Below are 25,069 nucleotides of genomic sequence, written 5' to 3'. Positions count from 1 at the left end.
GTGTTTATTATATCATTCTGGTGCAAATTACGCTCTTTATCTCCATCAATTGGTACTTGTAACTCTTACACCAGAAATATGTTTTGCTTCTTTCCTCATGAAGGGGATGTTAATTGCACATTTTCTTTCTCCAATACAGTCAAACTTTCACGATGCTTCATTTTAGAAGTTTCTTTAGTCACTAAGCTAACTACCATTCCGTATAGAACATTATAATACACGTGAATACTTTAATGTTGCGTACACTCATAGCTATCTATGTGCTTCAGTGACATGTAACATTTAATAACTAGAGGCTGTTCAACATTAAATTAAGTAAGTGAAGTAAACCTCGTTTTTACAAGATGAGAATACATCTGGTCTACAGAGGATTGTACAGTGTGGAGCTACGGACTCGTTCCGACCATGAAGACACTGCAGCTCGAGAGCACAAGCATTCTTGTTACTCCAGTTTGTCAAAATGCAGCTTCCACAGATGTGAAGTGAAGATCGAAATTCATGCTCACAATCAGTGAATCACCAGGGGCATACAAGGCAAGAAAAATAAAAGGAGTTAATGTCATTCTAGTGGAAACCAAGAAGAAGAAATGGGCAGGGGCAGAGCATTTATTGCGTAGAGAGGATAACCGATTGTCACTTAGGGTAACAAACTGGATTCCTGGGGAAGGAAAGCGTAGCAGGGGCGGTAGAAAGTAGGGAGGGCAGATGAGGTCAAGAAGTTCGCATGGGGTCAAGTGAATGCAGCTAGCACAAGATCAGCTTAATTGGAATAATATGGGAGAGGACTTCACCCTGCAATGGATATAGTCTGTCTGACGATGATGATGATAATGATGATACAAGGCACACACACACACTCCTAGAATCAAGCCTTGCAAAGAGGACAAGAAAAACTACACGGTAATAAAGGACCACGGCTGTCTCAGCCCTTACCCTGCATGTTGACAAGGAACTCGGGTAGAAAAAAGAACTCGGGAATGAGTTCCTTGACGTCCGTTGTGGATTCGCTGCTCGCCAGTCGCCATGTTGTGTGCATGCTGTGGAACGTGCGGTCCGGAAGGTCGAACTGCTTGTCTGCACAAAAAAAGACAGGAATACCAAAGTGGAAGCAATCGCTTGGTCTCCCAGCCGTCACACCATGCATCCAAGCTACAGAGGAAAAACACAAATGCCCAAACATAGAACTTACGCGTACTACCCGCAGATATTTAGAGGCTGCATTTGCACAACACTGCCAATGTCGAGCAGCAAAAATAAAGATTACGCAATTTTTGCAAGTAACTATTAATAAACCCTCAAGGATAGCTTGACAGCTTTTTTTGGAAGCTTTGCAGCTTAAGAGCAATCTGTTCTTGCCCAGAGTAAAGCAAGGGCCCCCATCTACGTAGGCCAGTCGTCCTTCCAACCAAGCTAACCTAGACGGTCATTACATGGCAGGGCGAGGGCAAATTAAACACTTTATAACCACTTTTCTGCGCTCGAATGGCTGTCGCAGAGTGATCACCATTCAAATCGGTTACCTTGGTAAGTGAGGAACATCTGGGTGAATGGTGGCAACCGGACCAGAAAGTGAAGCACAGAGCCACTGTTACTGTAGTGTGATCCATAGTGGTAGGGACCCAGCCACGGGTGCAGCCGTTCCATTGAGGTGTTAGCCGACCCTGCACGGAAGTTCCGCCGATAGTGCTCTTCACGTGCCGGATCCTGGACAGCCATGGGGCGCTCCAGGCACCTAAGAAAGGACAGACCAAAAAATGCTTCCTGTTTTATTTCATTCTTTTTTTAACAACAAAATCATTTCGTTAATTCACACTGCGCTAGTGTACCCGTGCAGTTCAAATCAGTTAACAAGCTTTAACAGATTACAGCTTTAATAAGCTGTAATCAAATACCTGTACTTTCGCGATTTTAAGCACTCCATGAATCTAAGCATTCCCTTTTGTTAACTAAATGAAATGAAGTGTTATTTCTAGCCCCCGTCTGGTCGAGATAACAAGTTATCACTGCGATAACACGATGACAAGAGGGGGGGGGAGGGATGTGGCATTTTAGATATTTTGAATCTAAACAGCCCCCTCCCTATCTCGACATCGTGATCGTGAAAAAAAGGGGGCGCTTAGAATCGAGTAAATAGGGCATTTATTCCAAGAGTGCCAGTTTTCAAATGCGAACAATATGTATCGCTTGTCACTGGAGTTGTGTAAACTAAATCAAACTTTTTTGAATACCTTTGAATAGAATGAACAACACAAGTCGAAATACTTGGCTCATAAATGGAGATTGAAACGCTGCAAACAACTTGCACAGAACTAAGGAAGGAAAGTCAAGATTCTTATGCTGTACTATCAACTAAAGTTTATCGCTCTAACCTTACAGTCAAATATTCCTTATTAACGTGTGATATCCACTTACCAAAAGGGCACAGCAATAAACTTCAGTTAACGATTCAGCGTTAACGTTTCATGTCACATTCCATTGTCCTGTCGAAGTTTACTGCACCGTTTTCAATTTTCAAATATCAGTAAGGTAGTTCAAACTAAAGACAAATGCTTTTCCACAAAAACAGCTAAAAAAAAAAAAAGAAACAGAGACCCTGAAAACCAACTACATGTTAGCACCAACCGGAAGCTGGCCGCATCCCGCAGATCCAGAGTGTCCTCAGCGTATTTGGCGAGCACAAAGGGGAACACGGGGTACTGCATGAGGTCATTGAACGAGCGGCCGGCCAGCTTGTTCAGCTGGGTGAGGTAGTCAAAGTTGCCCAGGTAGCGCTCCTGCCACCGATGGCTCAGCGACTCCAGCGACTCCGACGGCTCCAAGTCCAGGTGGGGGCACTGCCACAGCTGGCGGCAGAACTCATTCCTGTCCTGGGAAAAGAAGAGAAGGAAATGTATCGATAGGCACATCACGGGCTGGTTCTCTCACGCTTGTCTGCAACCTGTGGCAATACCAGTGCAGATTACACTAAAACAAGCACTGCTTATATGGACCAGACGCGCATAAACTGCCAACAATCGCTAAGTGGGTGGAAGTAAACATCAGCGTGTTACAAAGCAACTGCAAACGTTACGATAACGGGAATGAGGTAGATGACATGACGCAGATGAAAACGTGAGAACAAATGCAGAATCAATACCAATAGCATAAGCAAGGCACGAAAAGTGGGTAAAGACGACACATTTAAAAGCAACCAAAAAAAAAAAAAGCTCAGGAAAGACAGCAATCAAAGGTGCAAATAAAAACAATATAATTGTGCAGAAGTAACAAAAAAAAGAAAAGGCAGAAGAAAAAAAAAAACCTTAAGAGTCACGCAGACAGAAACAATACCGTATACACGCGTGTAATGGCCGCACCCCGAACTTTACAAAGAAAATTGGAAAAAAAAACTTTTAAAAAATTTCCCGAGTAAAAGTCGCATCATGAGTTTCAGGAAGTTGGGCAGTGCCGTCTACTGTGCGGTGCAAGAAATATGGAACGTTTTGTGGTTACTGCCGCCAGGTGGGGCCCAAAAATCAAGTGAAAGCCAAAATGAAGCGTAAGGTTAGAAGTAGAATTGCCAATAAGAATTAAGAACAAAATATTTGAGAAAAAAAAAAGTCGAGCATGGGGGCAGCGGCCACCACCTCCGTTACAACGGGGGCACTCCTAGCCGCAGCAATGCCCACCCGTTACGAAGGGTGAGGCCAGCAAATCCAATCCAATCCAATCCAAGTCTGTTCGCTCCTCCGTTTTACAGCCATTTCCTTGATCGCCCGAAGCATATCACGTGCGATCTCGCAATCGGAACGCATCGCTGCCCTGATATGTTCTGCACTCGTGAGCTGAAGATTTTCTTTTTTCTCAATGGGAAAATATGTTAGTTATACCGCTCACTTTAAGCTGAAAGTGATTCACTACGCGAAAGAAGAAGGAAAAAGACGAGGAGTGATGTTTTGGACACGGGACGAGCCTGAAATCCCGACGAGTTTAGCGGAGGAGGACGAGGAGTTTTTTGACAATAATAAAGGCAGGTACCACCGCAAATAATTTTTTCGCTGTCTTTTTTCTCATGTAATCGCCGCAACCCCTGATTTTCACCCCAATCTCAGAAAAAAAGGTGCGGCCATTATACGGGTGTATACATATGGTAATTGTCTCTGCAGGATAATGCATTCTCATTCCAACTGCTCCTTGCTTTGTCCTATATTCTGAGCACAATTAAGCTTAGGATAGCAGCCCTCGCAACTTCGACAGTGAATGGCCAGGCATGGTACCCCAGACCTTTCTTTTTCCGTTTTTTGGAACAAAACCAAAGGACTGCTCCTACCAATACTAAACATATTTTCACAAGATGTAATCTTCTGCAATTGTTTTTAGGACAAACCCTACCTAAATGCTCATTTCCATAAGACAACAGAGTAATCCTCACAAAGAAAAAAAAAACATTGAATTTTGCAAAACACCAAATGGTCTTAAAGCAATGCGCTTCTTTCTTCAAAAAGCATAGACTTATCCAGATGAATACTAATCTTTGTCTAGTAAGCTTGGAACATACTTGGAACAACAAAACAAACTTGAATCACACTTCCGAATATTTAAATATATATATATTGTTCGTAATCACTACGCTCCCAAAGATGCGGCTTTTTATCACCACTACACAGGCATGCAGCATACATCTTCTCTGAGGAAAAAAATCTGACCCAGTCTCTCTAACTAAATTTAAGGCTACAACACACAGGACTGTAACCTTTGTATAACCAGGGAATGTTTTTATTTCCTTATGCAAGAATATCTCTGCCTTCTTTTGCTTGCCAATTTCCTGCCTCAGCGTGGTAAATTCAAAGATGAAGTTTTTAACAATGAGCAGTTGACGTTTAACTGTAAACAGTTGTCTCTTCTTCTTGTTTCCCGTTTGTGTTGTCTGCCAGCACTGCTCTTCCTAAGGCCCAGGACAAGAAGAGCACGTAGAAGCTGTACCCCACCATCCTCTCACCTGTGTGGTGTGGAAGGCGAGAAGTGCAGTAACCCCGTTTCGAAGGAAGAGCTCAACTGCGTTGTCACGAAGGCGGAACCGTCGCAGGAGTACCTCCTGGACGTCCTTGTAAGGCCACACTTCGTGCCTCGCGTCCACTTCCCCCAGTGAGCCCTGAACAAGGTCACGCAAAGCAAAAGCCAATGCCAGTGGGTGAGAACAAGCACGATTTATTGACGCCACTATAAAACCAATGCTTTGGCAAGTTGGCGGTGGCTATTAAAAAAAAAGTGCAAGAAAGATGAGGGTAAGAAAGAATGACAGAACAATGTTCGTTATGGTTGTTGTCATCAGAGTTTCATTAAGATGAAAAATTTAATTACTAAATGTTTGAATAGCTAGCCATGAAATGCAAGGTATGATTGGCTAGGCTAGGCTAACCATTCAACCTGACGTCTCCATTCCCTTGACGTAAACTTTCAGTACATATTTGTCCAAATAAGTGTGGTGGTATTCCTACCTCAGATAAGCATTTAAATATCCTACACTGCCTCCAACATCTCTTGCTCAAGAATGCAACCAAAGCATTCAAGTAATAAAAAATTAGTTGTGGTTTAGTTCTGGTTAACCCTAGTTGAATTGTGAAAGCAACGGCGGAAGCTTCTTTTGCCTGCTACATTATTCCCCTATCACGCCCTATCAGTGTAAGGTGCTAGATTATTGGGGACATTTAAGCTCATCCTTTAAGGGTGTGATGTGAGAGCATAAGCTACCAGCCCACATATAAAGTCACGCTCCAACCAAGCCACATGGACGTGCCTGCGTGTCGTATGGGTAACGAGAATGCAAACAGTTCTGGCAGGCTGCTTCTGATATCACCCTCCCATATCAAAGGAGTGACCAGAGTTGGCAGCTCCTGTCCGTGGCATAGGGGTAACGTGAATTCAAATGTCATGGCAGGCTGACCGTAGCTACACCTTTTCACTGTGTAGCTACCCCTCTTCACGGCGTGACTGCGGCCACCCGAGGTCTCGCTTTGGCTTTCGGAGTATTGCTTTCACAATAATAATTAAAAGTTTGCACTTTCATTAACGATGTGCCTACTTTTTACCCTTACATTAGGATTCGAGGCACAGCATGGCAAATAGATTCCACAAAGCAAAGCTGTATGGCAGGACTACTTAATGGCAAGACAGCAAGCAGACAAACAGATAATTTACCATAATGATACTGAGGGAAGTTCAAAGTACATACTGATACAGTTCATAATACCAAATGCAAAAGGTGGCTTCAGCTATTTATTTGACGTGCATCTTTACACTCACCTGAAATTTTCCCAGCTGGTCGGGCACAAATTGAAGGCTTTTTTCACCTGTATCAAAGTAGATATAGATATAAACGATCTGAGTAACAGTAGTTGGAGCACATAGCAATGCAATGCCTGTCACTCATATCCAGCCTTACCAAGCAAAACTTCGCCCGGCATGTCTGACGAGGGGCAAATCTTGCTGCACTTGCAAGTGTGACTATGGGGGAGAAAACAACTCAATTAGGGAGCTCTGGGGAAAAGAAAGGTACCCAGGAGCCAGGAACGCCTACTCACGTGATCCTTTCATTGATGTACAGGTGGTGGAGAAAGGCAGTGGACTCCATGTGAGAGGTGTTCGTGTCGTAGAGGAAATGAAGAGGAGGCAAGGCTGTCTTTTGACCTGCGCCATTAGCCAGGCACGATTTGAGACCACCAACCAGCCACCATATACGAATACAGCACTAAACGAAGGAAAACGCACCCACTGGGCCAGAGTGATACACAGCAATGTTCTTCACAAGTCTCAGACATTATAACCAATAATCGGCAGTGAGCTATCAAGACCATACGATGAAATTTGAACGTGATCACTTTTAGCTCAACCTAACCAGATCAAAGTGCTCTAGCCCACCTTATTTTTACTAGAACCTGGAAAAAATGCTTGTGCTTAATTAGTATTAGCTTGCTCTTGCAGTGTAATTTTTAGTCAAGAATATGAGTGACCATTATGGCAGGAAAACATAGACAACACTCAAGTAACCTTATGTGTTGATGCGCTCTAGCCCACCTTATTTTTACTAGACCCTGGAAAAAATGCTTGTGCTTAATTAGTATTAGCTTGCTCTTGCAGTGTAATTTTTAGTCAAGAATATGAGTGACCATTATGGCAGAAAAACATAGACAACACTCAAGTAACCTTATGTATTGACGCAATAGATTTGCTGCATGGTCTCAATTAAATGATAATTAGTAGTCCTCATTCATAGTGCAAAATTTCAGTACTCAGTAGCAGGACAAAGAAGTACCAGTGCTACTTAGCAGTGTTAATTAGTGGTCTTATGTACTGCTATAATATAACGTGCTCCTGCTATCTATTTGACTGTATGAAGCAGACACGCAAGGTCTTCGACTATTATGCTGAATGAGCACTCCTCACTCGTGCAGAGGCAGCACACACCCTACTCACACCCCAGAGAGCAGCCATAAGATTCTGCTTGAGCACCCTTTTTGTTTTCAGGGAAAGTGCTTTCCTTTCTTTGGAGGCACTATTTAAGAGGTTGCGAACCTGTGGAGGATGCCAAAACCTTCCATAAGCCCCTTACTAGAGCACCTGCCACCTATGCCATGACAAGCGGTCTTGTAATGCCAGATACCTTGCTGACCAATCAGCCATTCAGCGCTCTGATAGGTCACCTGCCAACTTAGCTATATGCATTAAAGCAAATAACGGCAGTACTAAAGAAAGAATCTTTCCCATGCAGATTTCATCTCAAAAACAGATAGCCAGTACTGGGTGCTCTGGACTAAATTTATAGTATGGTGCAACTGGTTTGGGGCCAATCGACAATTCCCAACTTTCAAATAATTCGAAAATTTTTTTGCCAATGCAATGAAGTCTGAATTAAAAAGCTTTTACTGTACATTTCCAACATATCAAAGGAACTATACTAGCATCTGGACAGCTCGAACAGCAAAACGTACCGAGTAACCTATTCAAGCAAAGCCCACAATATTGCCTGACAGGCATCAGTGAAACTGACTTTTCTGGTGCTCGGGAAGCATGAATTTGGGATCGACAGCCAAGAAAGCCCTCCGCAGACGCCGGCGAACCCGAGAGGGTCCCTCCGTGGGGTCCAGCTCCCACGATGTGGGGAAGCTCTCCGGGAGATGCCATGGGGCCCTGGGTGCAAGCCAATAGCACAGTGAATTATTAAAAAATAGCGGTACGATCACCACTTGGTATCACCTGCACAAATAACAGCAACTGCACTGATAATTTGCATCACACTGCACAAGATATCGGGCCAATATTGGTACAATATTGGATCAATAACGTACAATATTGAATGTTGTAACATGTTGGTAATGTACAGGTCCCATGTAGGGCCAGATATTGCCAACTCAGTCCCAACATTGGGTTGATGTTGTGCTGCCTGTCAACTCCACAGCAAACAATCACACAGCAATACAAACCCCATAAAAGGTAGTGGATAAGTTAGCTGCAATAAAACACATAGGTGCATTGAAAGCAGATTGCAGGTGAGTGCAAAAGAACCTAACAGTAATGAAGTCACAGTGCTTCGAGAAGCAGACTCCAGACATAATCTTATGAGCGACAGATCATACTGAGCATGATGCTTCAATCCCATGACTTGGGATTCCTAAACGGACATCAATGAACTGAGATCATTAAGCTCACTGCATAAATGCCAGGACTATGCAGGCCCCAAGGCACCAATGTTCCCCACAGCTTTGCTTAGATTTGCAGCAGCACTGAGACGGAAGCTAAGTGTGGCCACACTGTACTTTTAAAACACTGACAAATTCCGCTAGGCAGCACAAACTTCTTAGTAGACACAGCGTAACAGGTTTTCAACAAGGGGTGGATAGAAGGTACAATGCACTAAGCGCATAATTTTTTACATTGCAGAATCAAGCAAGAGAAAACATTTTTTCACAAAATTCCTTTATTAACTGGGACTTATTTCAGAAAGCACATTAATTGCACTAAATATGGGAGAGCTGATCTTTAAAGAGATAATATTTCTGTTCTCATACACTTCCAAGTTTCAATTACAGTTGATATCAAAGTGTCCCAACGAGTTTCCTTTGGTGTCGTTATTAGCCCACATACGCCCAGCATCACAAACCATGGTCCGATATTAGTTCTTTGTTGGCAATGCCTGGCTCTACATAGGATAAATGCATTGTGAACATAGTGCCAATATTGGCCCTGTGGTCTGCGCTGCCTGGGTAAAAGCCACACAACAGACATGCACCTTTCATGCGTGAGCTGAGCGGCCAAGCGTGACCATGTCTGCTTGAGAACCAGGTCCCGGCCCGACCTGGCCTTGGCTTCGCGAAGGACCTCCTTTCGGAGAGCATGCAGCAGCTCTGCCACTGAGCGGGTCACCTTGGCACCCTCAGCGACCACCTGTGATGCCTTTGCTTCCAACTTTCGCAGCCTCCCATTCTTGCTGCGATGAGTAAAAAAAGAAAAGAAAGTAACATAAAATGTGCACTCCACTGTCTAGCACAAAGTATCACTTCATTTTTTGCACATGCCTGGGATGCTGGATTCAGATTAATAGTAAGGTTGCATAGTGGCTTGTATGGCCTTTATCTTGCTGCTTTCAGTACATGTTGTAAGTGGTTAGGTCTAAGAAATGCTCGTGTACAGAAAAAACAAACTGAAAGATGGGCAGATATTGACGCAGATAGTATGCTAATATGGCATGGATAATTTGTAAAGGAACAAGGTTCATGGTTGTGTAAGGTTAGAGTGATGTAAACAAAATGCATGGTACAGTGAAACCTTGTTATAACGAACAGTAAAAAAATCGAAAAATAGTTCGTTCTATCCATAATTCGTAATATAAAATTTCGTAGAAAATACATGCAAGAGCAGCAAAATTCAATCAGAGAAGACACAGCAACTCGGAGGGTGCTTACTTGGGCCACGTCCATTTATTTAGGCGCAAAGAACTGCGTTATCGCGGCCTGCTTTTTTGAGTTGATCGCGTTCCGTATCACGCCCCATTCCACAGTTTGCAAGCATTCAACAAGGGCAAACCCACTGCCCTCAATAGCACTGCAGTGGCGGTGCAGTAAATCCAATGCAGCGAGCGCTTCTTGTGAACTCGGAATGTTCTCATCGTCTGTAGGGTCAGCCTGAGCTTCGTCGGGATATTCAGAGACTTCCGCAGCTATTTCGACGTCCGTGAGTACAGCCGTGGTCGGTGCGATGTCGTCGCCACCTACAAAGTCTTCTACAGTCATTGCTGCGGGCATGTCACCAACATGATGGGAAAAATCGTTCCAGGCCTCATCGAGCTCGCGGAGCTCTGCTTCTGCTTCGTCGGCATCAACATCGTCACTTGCTGCATGGGCCTCTGCTGGAACAAAACCAGCGTGCCGAAAGCAGTTGGCAATCGTTTCGCCTTTCACATTGTACCATGCCGCTTTAAGCATCTGGATTGCTCCCAGCAAGTCAATCTTCAAGTCCTGCTTCATACAAAGCTTCACGAGAGGAGTGTCGATCAGTCTTTTCTTGTAAATTGCCTTGAAGGCCCTGATGACGTCCTGATCTAAAGGCTGCAGCTTGGCTGTAGTGTTAGGCGGAAGAAAGCGAACTTCAATGTTATTGAGTGCGACATCTGTGTTGTGTGCGGTACAGTTATCAACGAGGACGCACACTTTGCGACCCTCGCGCACAAGCTCGCAGTCCCAAGCATGCAGCCACTTCGCGAAAAGTTCACGTGCCATCCAACATTTCTTGTTGGAAGCATACTCTACGGGGAGTATGCGGCCCCCTTTCATGCATCTCGGGGTTTTAAATCTCCCGATGAGGAAAGGTCGCAGCTTCACAGTGTCGTCCATGTTGGCGGCAAGCAAAACAGTGATCCAGGCCTTTCCTTGCTTCCCGCCATGGCACAGCTCTCCACGCGCGTCAAGGTTATGTCTGGGTAGCATCTGCCAAAATAGGCCCGTTTCGTCCGCATTGAAGATGTCCTTGGGCTGATATTTTGCAAGGATTTGCGGCCACTCTTCTTCCAACCACGTTTTGATGGTCTCGCAGTTGACCGCTCACTTTCACCAGAGATCGCTTTGCCTACGATGTCGTAGCGTGCCTTGAACCTTAGCAGCCATCCGGAGCTGGCGACGAAGTTTTCGGCATCGAGGATACAGGCAAAGTCTTTCGCTTTTTGTTGAAGCATCGGTCCTGACACCGGTATGTTTCGAGCTCTGACATCCAAAAACCATTTGTAGTGCGCCTTCTCCACGTCGCCGAACGCAGGGGGCCGAAGACGCTGTGCACTTGTCCGTGTGGTCTCTTGTGCCTGTGCCTTGATGACTGCTTTGTTCTTGAGAATGGTACTCAAAGTCCTCCTTGGGATGCCAAATAAGTCCGCAAGAACGCACTTCTTTTCGCCGTTCTCCACACGCTGAATGATCTCAAGCTTGGTCTTTAACGTCAGTGCTGCTCTTTTTTTGACGTTCACAGCCACCACAGCACTACGCACACCCACACACCACACTCGACTCAACCACTGACACAACCTCCACAGAACGCTCTATGCTACGACCTACGACGGCCACGCCGCTGCTAACACTAAAACGCAAAAGACTGAAAAGGACAAAAGCACCAACATTCGATTGTGCCGCTGCCACCGCTGCTGAAGCGGTGCTGTCAGCGATTGTGAGATGCGAACAATGTTTTTGGCTGTCTACTCTCAATGCCGACGTGGCGGGTGTGGCGCTGTCAGCGCCTGCTAGGTAGTCCGGAACGTTTGCTGCGCCGCATGACACACCTGTAGTGCAACGAAGCCTGCCTCCTGCTAATAAAGTGAGGTAGTGCTCGGCGTCCCGAAGTTCGTTTTATCTGTTTTATACCGAACCGCGTTCGCTATAGGAAGTTAAAAATACATGTGTTTGACAAAAATATTTTAGAAAAGTTCGCTATATTCAATAATTCGTTATATGCGTGTTCGTTATATCGAGGTTTGACTAAGATGCTGGAACGCAATGTTAATGAGACTTTGTCAACCACTGGACTGACAAGTTAACGGTCACTGTATGTGTATAGTGTTTCTGATGATGAGTGATTTTGTTTAAATCCCTCTAACTTTGCATGAGTGTGAACCTTGAGTGAATCCCTTTGCAAGTTGTCCATAGCACATTAGCACACCCCCTATATCAATATCATCCCATCTTTCTGTTTGTTTTCTCTGTGCATGAGCATTTCTTAGACCTAAGTCCCTACACTGACATGTACTGAAAGCAGCAAGATAAAGGCAACACCAACCCCTACAAAACAGTTTTGCTCTTTCAAAAGCTCTGAAGTATCCTGAAACAATAATGTGCTCGAGCCCAATCATTAATTAGAATTTACACTGATTTTTCATTACCACAGTTTATTCAAACAAGTGTTTCAGTACTCTTCAAACAAATTATTACTCTCACTCATTCAAGCAAAACATAATTCGAACATATTTTCAGTCAATCCCATCTGAGACAAAATTAACAACTGCATGAACTGCATGTGTTCAGGCACCCTTCGCAAGTAATCATCACATCTGCCCAAGACTGTTGCATCCCAGCCCACTTTCTCGTACCGGTCGGAGCCGAAAGTGTTCTGCAAGAGCCAAGCGTCCCTCTGAGTTGTCCACTGGTTCAACCAGCGCTCTTTGATCTGATCGTCGTCCAGCTGCACATCCTGACGAGGATTCCGGGGCAGGACACTGGGAAGCTCTTGGGCCAGTACAGCCACGAGTGACACGACCGCGCTGCTCGCGTTGGCATCTGACCGGGATGCTGAGGTGCCAAGCATCTCTTGCACAAAGGTCCTCACTTGCAGGCGAACCTGAGCATGGCATGTTGCGTGTCTCCATGATAGCAGGAACATGCAGAGCTCTCAATTCAGCACCCAAAAGATAAAGTTATTTGAAAGGGCTACAAGCCTGCTAAAGTAGCAATCTAAAAATTTCGAGGAACAATTAAATCACCTCGCATGTAGCAAGGGGCTACCCTGCTGTGATCCTTGGTACGCTCCCGATTCCTCGAGACAGAGAGAAAGAGGAAAAGCGTCTCCCTCTCTCTCTACTCACTGAAGTAAGGTTGAGGAGAAAGAGAAACAGGAAGAGAGTCTTCCACTCTAGAGAGAGAGAGATTCTCTCTCTCATCACTGACAGTAATTATCTATCACAAACTATAATATCAGTCACTATATACCAGAACCCTGCTGATATCTCACGGAATCTCACAGATACATCTCGCGGACACAGCTCACCCATGCGATTTTCATGATGAGTAAGGCTTTCGCCTTAAAAGTCTCATACACAGTGCTACATTAGAAGCACTTGTGCAAACATACAACATAATGCACTTATCTTCCCCAGAGTGTCATTTAAAACGAATCTTAATTGTGAGACATAATACTTTTACCTGTCATGTATCTAGCATTCTAACCTGTTCGCTTCTGGGTCATGACAAACACCTCAGTTATTGCATAGGAGCGCTAACGATGCTCTGTTTGCTTGCCAGTGTTATGCACAACACAGAGAGGGAAGCTTTGCTTTGGAGACCAACACATGAGGCAGTGTGCTTACATCACTGGATGATCCCAACGTGACCTTCAGGGCCTGCCTGTGGTGCTCGCAGGACATGAGGACTTCGGCAACATGAACACGTAAGCCAGAGTCTTGGTCAGGAGCTAGAAGGTTGACGCAGAGCCTTGACAGCTGTTATGAAACAAGATACAGTTATATGTAGCCTGACACTTGGAGTCACCTAGCAATGCTTAATGCTCATGTGCAGTCAAAACACGATTTAAAGAAGACATCCAGATTCCCCCGAAGACATTCATAGGGTACAATGCTTTAACTAGAAATAAAGAAGCCGATTTCGTGACTTATCCTGATTTAACCAAGCTTTCTTTTTCAAAAAAAATGAAGTGTTGAAAAGTGTTTAATTTTGTCTTTTTTTGTAGACAACTCCAAAAGTTTATTGATCCCGAGCAAACGGTAACATCACGGAGCACCCATGTTCCGCTTTCAGCAAACTGTGCCATACAGAATAAAATTTATTTATTTATTTATTTACATTACCCCTCAGGGCCAGAGGCATTACAGAGGGGGAGTGGTAATTACACAAAAATGAAGAATAATTTTGAAGCGAATTCATCACATGGCGGCTGAAGTGGTGGGCGCTCTTTATCGGCTGCAGCAGTTTGCCAGGCCACCCAAGGGGATGATAGAAGCATTGGACACACTTCAAACTTTAGCGGGATCCGTGTGGACACTGTTTAAAAAGCGCATGCAAGGAAAGATCAATTCATTTGTCCTTGCCTGCCTTGTCTCTCAGTGCATACATCTGATCTTTGCCTACGCCTAATTTCCTCATGACTGCTTTAAGGCTACCCCTATTCTTTAAAGCATGCTCGATTTTCTCCATGTTTACCTCCTTATATCAGTTACTTTGTTCTTATTGATTAACTTTGATATCTCTGCCAGTTCTATCCTGTCTGTTGGATTGAAAGCTTTCATACTTTGGCGTTTCTTAACGAAATCTTTCGCTTCCTCAAACAGTTTGCCGGTATCCTCTCTAGCTATCCAATTGCCTATTTCTACGTTTCTACCACGCACTCAGTAATGATCTCTGAAATTGTTGTTCATTGCCTCTAGGCTAAGGTTGTCATCCTCGGTTAGAGCTGAATATCTATTCTATAGCGAGATCCTGAATTCTTCTGCCCTCCCCCTCACCGCTAATTCGTTATGGACTTCTTTCTTACAAATCTGTTTTGTTTCCTCTTCAAACCCAGATTAACTCGAGACCTTACCATCCCGTGGTCACTGCATCGCACTTTGATCACCTTTACATCCTGCATAATGGCGGGGTTAGAGCACAGTGTGAAGTCAATTTCATGTTTAGTTTCAAAAATGAATGAAGTGCTAACGAGACATCCACGCTCATTTTTTAAATATTGCACCAACTAGCCCAGCAAAAAGTTCTTGAATTCATTTTTAGTCTCCCTGTTAGGGCTGTTCTATGTCCACTTCTGGTTCTTCCGTTTGCTGAAGAAGGTATTCATTCTTAAGGAAGGACGTGGCGTTCGAGATCAACTTTGCCATTTCTTTATAAATTTTGATGAAAATTGGCAGAGTTACTGGTAGTGTTGTTGTGATACTACCATAAACATTTCAAACCAATATCTGAAAACTTTTTAATTATACAATTTTTATAATTTTCATCTTGTACCAAGCCTGAGCGGCTTGCAAAACATGATAGAAGACTTCATAGTGCTTCATAGGTCGTGACATTCTCAGATTTTTTTATTTACAACATAAAGGTTTCCAGTTTTCATTTTTTTAAGGTGACCGTACAACAGGCCTCTAGACTCTAAACAACCAGATGAATCAAAAAGTCAGCAAACACTGTGCCAAGAAAGCAAGAATGTCCCGACCTTTCTAAAGGAATGCAGCGAAAAGATAGCATTGAAATAGACTCAACGGTCGCGAAGGAATCAGCAGAACCAGACCAGGTGACAAAAAAAAGCAGTTCTGAGAAAATAGCTTCCAAAGTTGTACCTCTTATTGCACTTTATCAAAAGGCAACAGGGTTGTAGTCTTTAGTGTCCTTTTCAACACTGGGTTTTTAAAATGCCTTGCCTCAGGACTGAAGTGCTTTTGCTGCCTTTCTTTTTCGCAATACAGCCTTTTCCGCTGCTCTGCGATGAGCATGCTGGCCAGTTTGCAGACCAAGTGTGGCACAGTATTCTGCATAAGCACGGCGGGTCTTTGCATTGTACTTGCATACTGCCTTTTTGACGGTCATCTCTGTTGCAATCAACAACAAATTTTTAACTTTTGGCAGCAGAGACCAGATGACTGAACGCAGGCTCTCAGCAGCATTTTGCGTTTTTTCCCCCAAAACAATGGCTGAAGAGCTCGACATCAGAAAGCCGCTGGTACACATGTAGCAATGCATTTGCAACATGCCTTGCAAGCTGGTACTGATGAGGGGGTGGAGCTTTGCCCTGTTCTTTGGCAGCCTGGTGTTTGTACCAACTCTGCTGTCCTTGTGGGCAAAATTCATGGCGTGGGTCTTCATTGGTGGATGGTATGTGATAAAAAATTGCCATCACGGCTTTTTGCATTTCTTCAATTTTGTCATATTCGTGTGGGGCCTTGCCATAGTAGTCTGTCAATTTCTTTACAAGGTTTTGAGTATGGCCACCTTTTGTGACAAGCGCACGCAGGGCTGTGCCCATACTTTTCTTCATGTGGTTCACGCAATTCTCCTTTGTGAATGGGATAAAACCGTAGGCCTCATCTTCGCAGACTGCCACGAAGGTTCTACTCTCCCTATCGCAATGTTTGTGTATCGCAAACCAAGCTTATCAAAGGACCTTCTAAACAGGAGTAAGGCAGTTTTAACTTCCATTCAGCCAGGTTTCACAGCAGTGCTCTTTTGGTAGATATGTGATGACTTCCACTCATTACAACCATCATCTCCTTCTTTGGGGCCTAGTTCCCATCCATGACACCTACTTGATAGCACGACAAAGTCGAGCTTAAGTCCTGCGTAAAACTCTATCACAGTGACAACACCTATGTGAGATGTGTGGCCCCGTGTCAACCATGTCCCATCATAGACCACAGTTATGTTATTGTGAAGTTATTGCACACTGCAAACTCAACTAATAACTCCCCCTGCTATTCCTAGAGCTAATGCCATAGTCACCCACAGTCTGGTCTCCAGCCTGCTGTTTCCCTTGTTTATGCCACTTATTAAGCTTAATTGCGATGCCTGCCACCCTCTCATTAATGCTACAGAATTCATCTATATTACCAGCTATATATCCTTATTGACAAGAAACCCTAGTTCTCGTCTCTCCAGTAAATCTCAATAACACACAATACATGCTCGCCCTTCAGTACAGTATTTGCCTCATTTGGCCTCCTAGCCTCACTAAGCCCTATGATATACCATGTCATGCCCGCTAGTTCTTCGAAGAGGACTGTTAAACTATCCTCACTAGCTAGGGTACTAGCATCCCCTCACTGTGCCTTCATTCCAATGCCCAAACATAACATCGTGACAAAGCAGCAACACACTTGCAAAGTTCAACAATGCGGTAATGCCTACCTGAGGTTGAAACACGTGCTTCAGAGACGACAGCACTTTTTCTGGAGACGAGAGCTTGCGCTTCGATTTCTGGCAATGGAGATAAATATAACATGAATGCAATGAAACTGCATCCCATAATTTCTTCAATACAGATATACACTTCCAAAGCCTTTTGATCAAGAGCACAGAAAAGCAATGATATAATAGTGAATAGTGATTTCACTTATTAAATTACTATATTAAATCAGAAGCAAGGAGAGATAACAAAAGTTGGAGATTTCTCTACATTTTTGCTGTTATGCTACTTTGTAGCTGCAAGTGATTAACAAGGGTGCTTTCCTACACACTATAAATAGCATTCAGCATCGAGCAAATAAGTCAATCCTCACTTATATTCTATGCAAAAACAATTCTAAACACAGTCTCACACTGATTCCTGTCAGCAGGTATTTGGCGGGCAGACACTACCACAAAGCCCAGTTTCGTATTTATATTTTTATGCCATGCCTGCACAGATGCAATAAAATGCAGGTTAACGCCCCAAACAACTAAGACATAATTCAAGCCATGCGCTGGCTTGAACAACTCTATACAGCAGTAGTCCAGCTGCATTCAAGTGCAAAAAAAAAAACAGGTTTCCATTCATGTCTGAACACTACAGCTGTAAACCCTGCTCAGATACTTTATATCAGACGCAGACATAATCTGCTCCACAAAGCAAACTGTACTCTCAGCATAGCCTCTGATATCCCATCTGAACATTTCCAGGATAATATAGAATAACAATAAGGGAGCATCTCGAGGTCCACAGATGTAATGTGTGCCGAGTACTGCATCGAAATTCAACCCTCATGCACAGCATCCTATGCAACATAGTGCTGCGGCTGTACGATGACTGTGTAACCGCTATAGTTGAACTTAAAGCGAAGATAGACAAAAGACGTAGCCTTGCTTTCAAAGGATGCTGCAGTGGCAAAGGACACCAGAGGGCTGAAATTTATCCGGAGCCCTCCACTACAGCACCCCTCAAAGCACCTGCATGCAGCTTGACATCACACACCTACTCACCCTAGTTTCTATTAGTTAGCTGGGAACTTCTCATTCAGCCCTGCGCTGTAAGTGGCAAGCTCTTTACACAATCCTAGCTTCGATTAAAACCGGATAATCATGTAAGCCTTGTTTTCAGAGAACAGGCTACCTCCTTGCTCACCTTGCTTAGGTGACCCAAGGCGGTCGCTGCAACCGCCTTCTTCAACAGCACTGCAACCAGTGAAAGCTCCGATGGTGGCCTCTTGGAAGACAGTTCTAAGACAGTAAAAGACATGCCAATTCCGTGTGAAAAATGCCCAACTTGGGGCCAAGTCGTAACAGCCGAAAAACAGGCCTAGCACTAATATGTGAATGCAAATACTACAAGAAAGCATACACACACACACACGTGCATACACATCCACGCACATGTGTGTCACGCACACACGCACACATACACATGCAGACAGGAGAGGTTTTGAATCTAACCTACTGCAAATGCTCTTGGCCCTTGCAAACTTGGGCATTTCATGTAGGCTTGAAATATCCCACATGTCGGCAAAGCCACTAGCCACAGCTTCTGCCAACTTGGGCATGTCACATGGTCTCGTGATACAACACAAACCTGATGACATGTCACTGCTCGACTATATCACTTGCCAACTGACACCTTCCAGAACATTTGCCAAGTCAGCCACCTCACGGCTCGTGATGTCACACACACTGACAACGAAATAGCCTTCAAAAATCAGGTTGATGTGATTGTCGAGCATTGATTGATTTACGACATCACAAGGTCTTGTAACCTCCCTCAACCAATCAAGAAATTTCGTTACAAAGAATGCAATGTTTCAGGACGTGACAATAGCTCAAATGCTATTGCATTAAATTAAAATAAGCCAGCTCGAAATAGCGCTAGATACTGCAGAAAGCAACAATCCAAGCAGTGCTAGTTCCCACAACTACCTTTGGTCATCTATTTTATAATTTTCTCTGCGGTATCCTATTACACAAAATGAACTGTGGCCATAATTTTAATGTGAGGATCACTGTAATTAGGATGGAACAGTAAAAACTGATTATTCAATAATACTGATTCAATTATCAGATGAATGACAATAACATTTCTATAAACAGTAAAAAGTCGCATTACATTTCAGAAAATGCGAAAGTTCATATTAAATTGCTAAGCTTTCCCAAGGACTGAAAATGTGCAGTATTAAGTACAGTAACAAAAGAAACAAATCACCAGAGTTTACCATCTTGATGCAAAATATGCTGGGAAACAGCAACAAGGCCTTGAAGTAGTCCACAAAACATGCAGTTGAACGGTGAGTTCACCAAAACCTTATAAGGTGCTAAGACGAGCCTAATGAAGAGCCTATAAGCTTGTTCATTATCTTCAAGGAAAAGAAGCTACAAATAACACCCGTGATGAATGTGAAAAAATTGAAAATTTTCAGCCCTCCAGTTTTCATACCCGTTGAAACAAGATCACTACACCTGATCTGGAGAACGTCAAGCACCCTGTACAGCAGATAAATTTTGTGACACTGTTGACAGTGAACGCCACAACTGCTGCAAGGACCCACATACATGCGCATACACACACGCACCTTGATATATGACAAAGTCGCAGGCGTAGACAAACCAGGAACCCAGTTCCCGTGACAGGGAGGACATGGACGGCATCACGTGGTCACGCAACGGCCCGTTTGTGTCGGAGTAGTGCACATGCCGAGCGCCCTGGTGGACGTCAGGCGACAGCGGAGCCACATCCGGCACCAGCTGCTGCGTTGGCAGAGACGTAAATGCCTCCAACAGCGATGGTGATGACTGGCTTCTTTTCTCTGTGAATAAAAATATTATACTTATTATTGGTATTCACAGCCCATGCCAAAGGCTGCCATTATTAGAGTACAGATGCGAAATCTTGGTTACGTTTTCTTCTTGTAATTGGCCTGATGCATTACTGTACATAGAATATCCCGTGGTAGGTGGTTACAGCTGCTGAATGATATACAACCGAGTTTCTCCTCTCAAGTTTGGATTTTAGCTTTGTCAGCCGAATGATGACTGTGACATCAGAGATCCACATAGATTATGTGATTAATGAATAAAACTCTGGGGCTTCTTCGCTCATTCTGATTCATGAGGCAGCTGACTTTATCACTGTAGTGAATCAAAACGAAAAAACTGCTATGCAATATAATTGCTGCTTTTTAGTTTTAATTATATTGCATAGCAGTTTTTTCATCCCTCATGAGACCTGTACACAACTTTGGCATTGCAGCCATCACTCAGCTGTTGAAACCAAAACAAACAAGTCAAAGAAGAAATTTGAATATAAATTATTTTGCAGCTACACGCAAAGACCATGTGGCGACCTGTATATAGTAATGTCTTACACATCGTCACAATGAAGAAAAAGCGCAACGAAAAAAATAGGTGTCTGTAATCCTTTAAGCCCGGGGCCTCAATAAAGGTTGTCCTCTGAACTTAACGACCACAGCATATGAAAAAGAAGAGCGCAGCCCTCACTTATATTTATCCACCATTTCTGACGAATAGAAATATAATTCATATCATATTCCATGTACAGTCAAACCTCGTTATAACGAAGTCTCATTTTGCGCGGAAATTTGTTCGTTATATCCGATATTCGCTGTAAAAGCACACAAAAATTCCTACAAAAAAAATTCTGTTCATAAACCCAAGTAAAGGCTACCCTAAAATGGAAAGCACAGAGCTGAAAAAAAAAGCATTTTTTTCCCTTTAAAGCGTGGTATAAGCATGCGAAACCTTACCTTTCATTTTGCACTGCTAAGCAAAAATGAGCACACAAATCGGGATTTAGGCCACGCAGAACTGATTTATTTAAAAAACGATGTAATCTTCATTTGGCGGCACTTCACACTATTCAATAGAATAAATTTCTCAACGAAATCGACACTGTGCAGCGCTTTCCAATGTCAGCTGATTTGGCCACAGGTAGGTTCTCAAGGTACCTTCTCAATTTCCTCGCCATATCGACGGCCTCGGTGCTGCTGAGAGCTCGCTCTTCGCCTTCTTCTTCACTCTCATCGCTGCTCGTAGCATCATCTGTAGAAAGCAGCTGATCGACAATTTCTTGGTCGGTCAATTCGGGCGCCACAGCCAAGTTGTCATCGGCAGCAATAAAGTCCTCGAACGTAACATTCGGAACCGCCAGTTGACGCCATGTCGTCTCGTCGAAATTGTCCGCTTCACCTTCAGAATCGTGGGTGTCGTTGGGCTCAGTCTTGCTGGTGGATGGGGCTAGGCCAGCATCAACAAAGCAATTTCTTATTGTCGACTGTGCCACTTCGTTCCATGCACCGTACAGCATGTCCAGCGTAGTTTTGAGGTTTATGGCCGTTGATATGCCTCTATGTCAAATACGAGCTGCATAACCAATCGCTTTCGGTAGCTGCATTTGAGCGAATGATGCCCCTGTCTAATGGCTGCAGCACTGAGGTCGAGTTTGGCGGCAAAAAAACTAGGCGGACCGCTTCAAGTGGTACAGACACCTTATGGGCAGAGCAGTTGTCCAATATAAGGAACACTTTCCTGTGCTGCTCTGCCATGTCTTTGTAGAAGGCCTTCAGCCATGCTTCAAAGAGTGACGACGTCATCCACGCCTTTTTGTTCGAGCGATAGTCCGCTTGGACATTCCGGGCGTTGCGCAGGCACCTGGGGCGAGCAGATTTACCAATAACAGTTAGCCGCCTTTTATCTGACCCATCCATGTTGACACAAACAACAACGGTGACGTGGTCTTTGCTTTTCTTGTCTCCTCGACACAGTTCGTTCTTCGCAACGAGTGACCTTTCCGGGAGCAGCTTAAAAAAAAGCGCAGTCTCGTCCACGTTGTAGACATCGCGCATCTCGTAGCCATCCAGTTGCATGCGGAAGCTTTCTGCCCACTTCTCGCAGTTCTCTACATCGACGGCTGCTTCTTCGCCCGACAAGGTGTGGCAAACAATCTGGTGGCGGTCTTTAAATCGCTGCAGCCAGCCACTGCTTGCATAGAGTTCATCGTGGCCTAAGACGCAAGCGAGACTTCTTGCCTTCATTTGAAGCACGGCACCAGACAGGCAGGTTGCGCGCTCTAACGTCCTTGAACCCCGCGAACAAGGCATCTTCAACATCCTGGTGGTGACAATACCTGACGCGCTTCCTGTCGTTCTTCACGGCGCTTGCAGGGTGCACGTTTTCTATCTTCTGCCTTGCGCTCAGTATGGTTGACAGAGTGCTAGGCGCAACGCCGAAGTCTGCGGCAATCTCTTCCTTCTTGCGCCCGCTGTCGACCGCCCTGAATATTTTTATCTTTGTTTCAAGAGAAACTGCTTTGCATTTCGGCGCTGCCATGCTGCAAGACGACGGCATGACCTCGAGGAAAGTGAGCACACGCGCGGGTCGGCAAAAAGTAGGGGCAGGGGCACGCGGGCGGTGGTTCGATCACGTGCATGTCACATGCCAGACAGCCGTTGATGCTAGATTCACTCGCGGTCCCTAGATGGCGTGGCGTGCGAAAGCGCGGGTGATTCAAACACATTTTAGGTGGAGGCGCTCGATAAAACCGAAATTTAGCGTTCTGAAATTTTCTTTTTGCTTCTTTGCGGATTTTGAGTCGTGTGAATACCAAATATGCTTCGTTAAAACCGATTTAGTGTCAAATTTTCAGTTTTTCATTTCGTTATACAGATAGAACCCCCATAGAAATAAAGCACAGCCAACCAAACTTTGCTTTTACTTCGTTATATCCGATAATTCGCTGTATCTGTGTTCGTTATAACGAGGTTCGACGTCATATTGTTCCGTATCATACCAAATAATATCGTATACTATATCAATGACACAATAAAATCGCCACAGAAATCAAGTAAAAATGGCTCATGCCTGTAAGTGTAGAGTAAGCAGAGAGCCAATGGCCTTTTGAGATAGAACAGACTGAATCCTAGGGGAATGTACCTAGGTAATAACCAAATATTGGTCCATCATTTGTCCAATATTGGCATATGTTGTTATTGCAATATTGCCAAAAAAGTCCCAATATTGGTCTTATGGTTTGTGCTGCCTAGGTGGGTTTTTCCAAATGTCAGGATGAGATTAGGAAATTTGCTGGGAGAAGCTTGCCGGCCAGAAGAGAGCACGTCTGGCAGTAGACACGATCCACACTAACGTGACTGCATGGTACTAATGCATTCAAAGAAAAGCCAGTCACTTGAACTTCACAAAGTTCGAGTGGAAGTGGTGGTATCTCACCCTCAGTGCAGAAGCCCACGAGAAGTTCCAGAGCAGAGATGTACAACTGAGCTTGGCATTCCCGAAACACTGGCACGGCCTTGCAGTTCTCACCTACGTCGCAGAAGGAGCAGGAATTTCATACGCACTGAGTTTATCAGTTCAAAATTTTTTTTACACTTGACACTGTAGTTCGTTCACCAGCCATTAATTTTCCAGTTTCAGAAAGGTGCGCGAATATCTTCAAATAATAGTTTCTACCAGATTGTTTTCTCGAGTATATTGAAGCAGAATTACAAGTGTTCATTCATGATGCTCACAGACCAAGTCGTATTCCCCTCTATTTCAGACCATAAGTCAGTGGTGCACTATGTCTCGTAACAGTTCAATTTTCCTGTGTGACAAAAACAGGGCAGTGCTACATTAGCAGCACGGCAAGAAGGAGAAAACAAAGACAGCATTCACTTGCCACAGCGTGTGTTGTGTGCTTCTGAAAGTCGTGCAAAGAGGGAGCAGAGGGAGTGGAAGCATTCCATGGAGATCTTTCCAGTCTGTTCCATTGCAAGCCTGTCGCAGAACAAAAAGGAATGCGGGACCATCGTAAACCAACCTTAAAATGGGGTCAAGAAATCAACGTTCCAGTTAATGTCACATGCATACATCCCTCTAATTAAGAAAAAAAACTAAAACTGATGTGAACAAAAATTCTAGCTTTGTTGCAAATGAAATAATTGGTTTATGGGGGTTTAACGTCCCAAAGTGACTTAGGCTAAGAGAGACACCGTAGTGAAGGGCTCCAGAAATTTCGACGACCAACGTGCACCAACATCGCACAGCACACGAGCACCTCTATTGAAAAGTGGCCGCTGAGACTGGCATTCGATGCCACATTCTTGGACACAGTAGTTGAACACCCTAACCACTGCACCACGATGGCAGGGCTAATAGCAGTGAAAATATTGAGAAGAAATGAAGACCTCAATTTTCTTGCCAATATCATTTGCTTTTATTAACTGCAGCATAAAAAGAAATTCCACCGTATAAAAAGACATAAAGCAGAACATTAAAAAAAATCTCAGCACACCATAAAATTTGTAATGCAATTAAATTAAGACATCATACAAGCATTTTTCCTTAATGCAATTTTTTTTTGCGTCCATTTTCTCCTTAGTTGCAACGCTTACCTGGAAGTTGCAAGTGAAGCACTCCTCACGAGAGCCAAGATGAGATCCACAAAGCCATCTCCATGTTCTCCACCCAAGCTGTACACGTTGGGAGAACAAAATAATGATGCAGCATTGAAGCTGGTACGTGTAAAGCCTGTAGACTAACTTCTTAGATGGAAAAGCAAATGAAAAAGTTAAAGTTAAATATGAGGTTAATGCACCTAAATCAAAAAAGCAACAGCTCCAAAAGCAGTTTCAAAGAAGCTAGTAGCGTAATCGCATGAAGCACAGTTGAATCTCGTGACAATGAAATTCACGGTGCACGAAAAAAATTCGTTATCGCGGAACTTTATTGTCACGAAAATTTGACGCGAAACGCAAAAAGGATTGTCCAAGCAGCAGCAAATACTTTTAACGGCAAAAATCGGTAAAACAAACTTTCCGGCCCTGCCGCTTCATGTCACGGTCGAATGCCACCACCAATTCGGTGAAAATAGC

General features: G+C 44.0%; 1 protein-coding gene across 2 annotated transcripts in view; it reads right to left on the bottom strand.

The window, feature by feature from the left end:
• mv (lysosomal-trafficking regulator mauve) overlaps window positions 1-25,069 on the bottom strand; it is a 110,832-nt gene that overhangs the window by 23,798 nt on the left and 61,965 nt on the right. For both annotated transcript variants that reach the window (XM_084583257.1, XM_084583258.1), the window contains 17 exons: window positions 24,590-24,667; window positions 23,875-23,972; window positions 23,427-23,519; window positions 19,757-19,990; window positions 18,322-18,416; window positions 17,130-17,198; window positions 13,592-13,723; window positions 12,599-12,846; window positions 9,263-9,460; window positions 8,024-8,163; window positions 6,558-6,663; window positions 6,419-6,480; window positions 6,280-6,326; window positions 4,976-5,128; window positions 2,623-2,867; window positions 1,521-1,732; window positions 934-1,074 (listed from right to left, as the gene is read on the bottom strand). In XM_084583257.1, coding sequence (XP_084439383.1) covers window positions 934-1,074; window positions 1,521-1,732; window positions 2,623-2,867; window positions 4,976-5,128; window positions 6,280-6,326; window positions 6,419-6,480; window positions 6,558-6,663; window positions 8,024-8,163; window positions 9,263-9,460; window positions 12,599-12,846; window positions 13,592-13,723; window positions 17,130-17,198; window positions 18,322-18,416; window positions 19,757-19,990; window positions 23,427-23,519; window positions 23,875-23,972; window positions 24,590-24,667 — 2,351 coding nt within the window. The remainder of the gene's footprint in view (window positions 1-933; window positions 1,075-1,520; window positions 1,733-2,622; window positions 2,868-4,975; window positions 5,129-6,279; window positions 6,327-6,418; window positions 6,481-6,557; window positions 6,664-8,023; window positions 8,164-9,262; window positions 9,461-12,598; window positions 12,847-13,591; window positions 13,724-17,129; window positions 17,199-18,321; window positions 18,417-19,756; window positions 19,991-23,426; window positions 23,520-23,874; window positions 23,973-24,589; window positions 24,668-25,069) is intronic.

The sequence above is a fragment of the Amblyomma maculatum genome, chromosome 11 (genome assembly GCF_055883805.1).
Source record: "Amblyomma maculatum isolate TAMU_Amacu chromosome 11, ASM5588380v1, whole genome shotgun sequence".
In the NCBI taxonomy this organism is placed as follows: Eukaryota; Metazoa; Arthropoda; class Arachnida; order Ixodida; family Ixodidae; genus Amblyomma; species Amblyomma maculatum.
The sequence above is the reverse complement of the archived record's forward strand: the minus strand, read 5'-3'. Positions and strand labels throughout refer to the sequence as shown.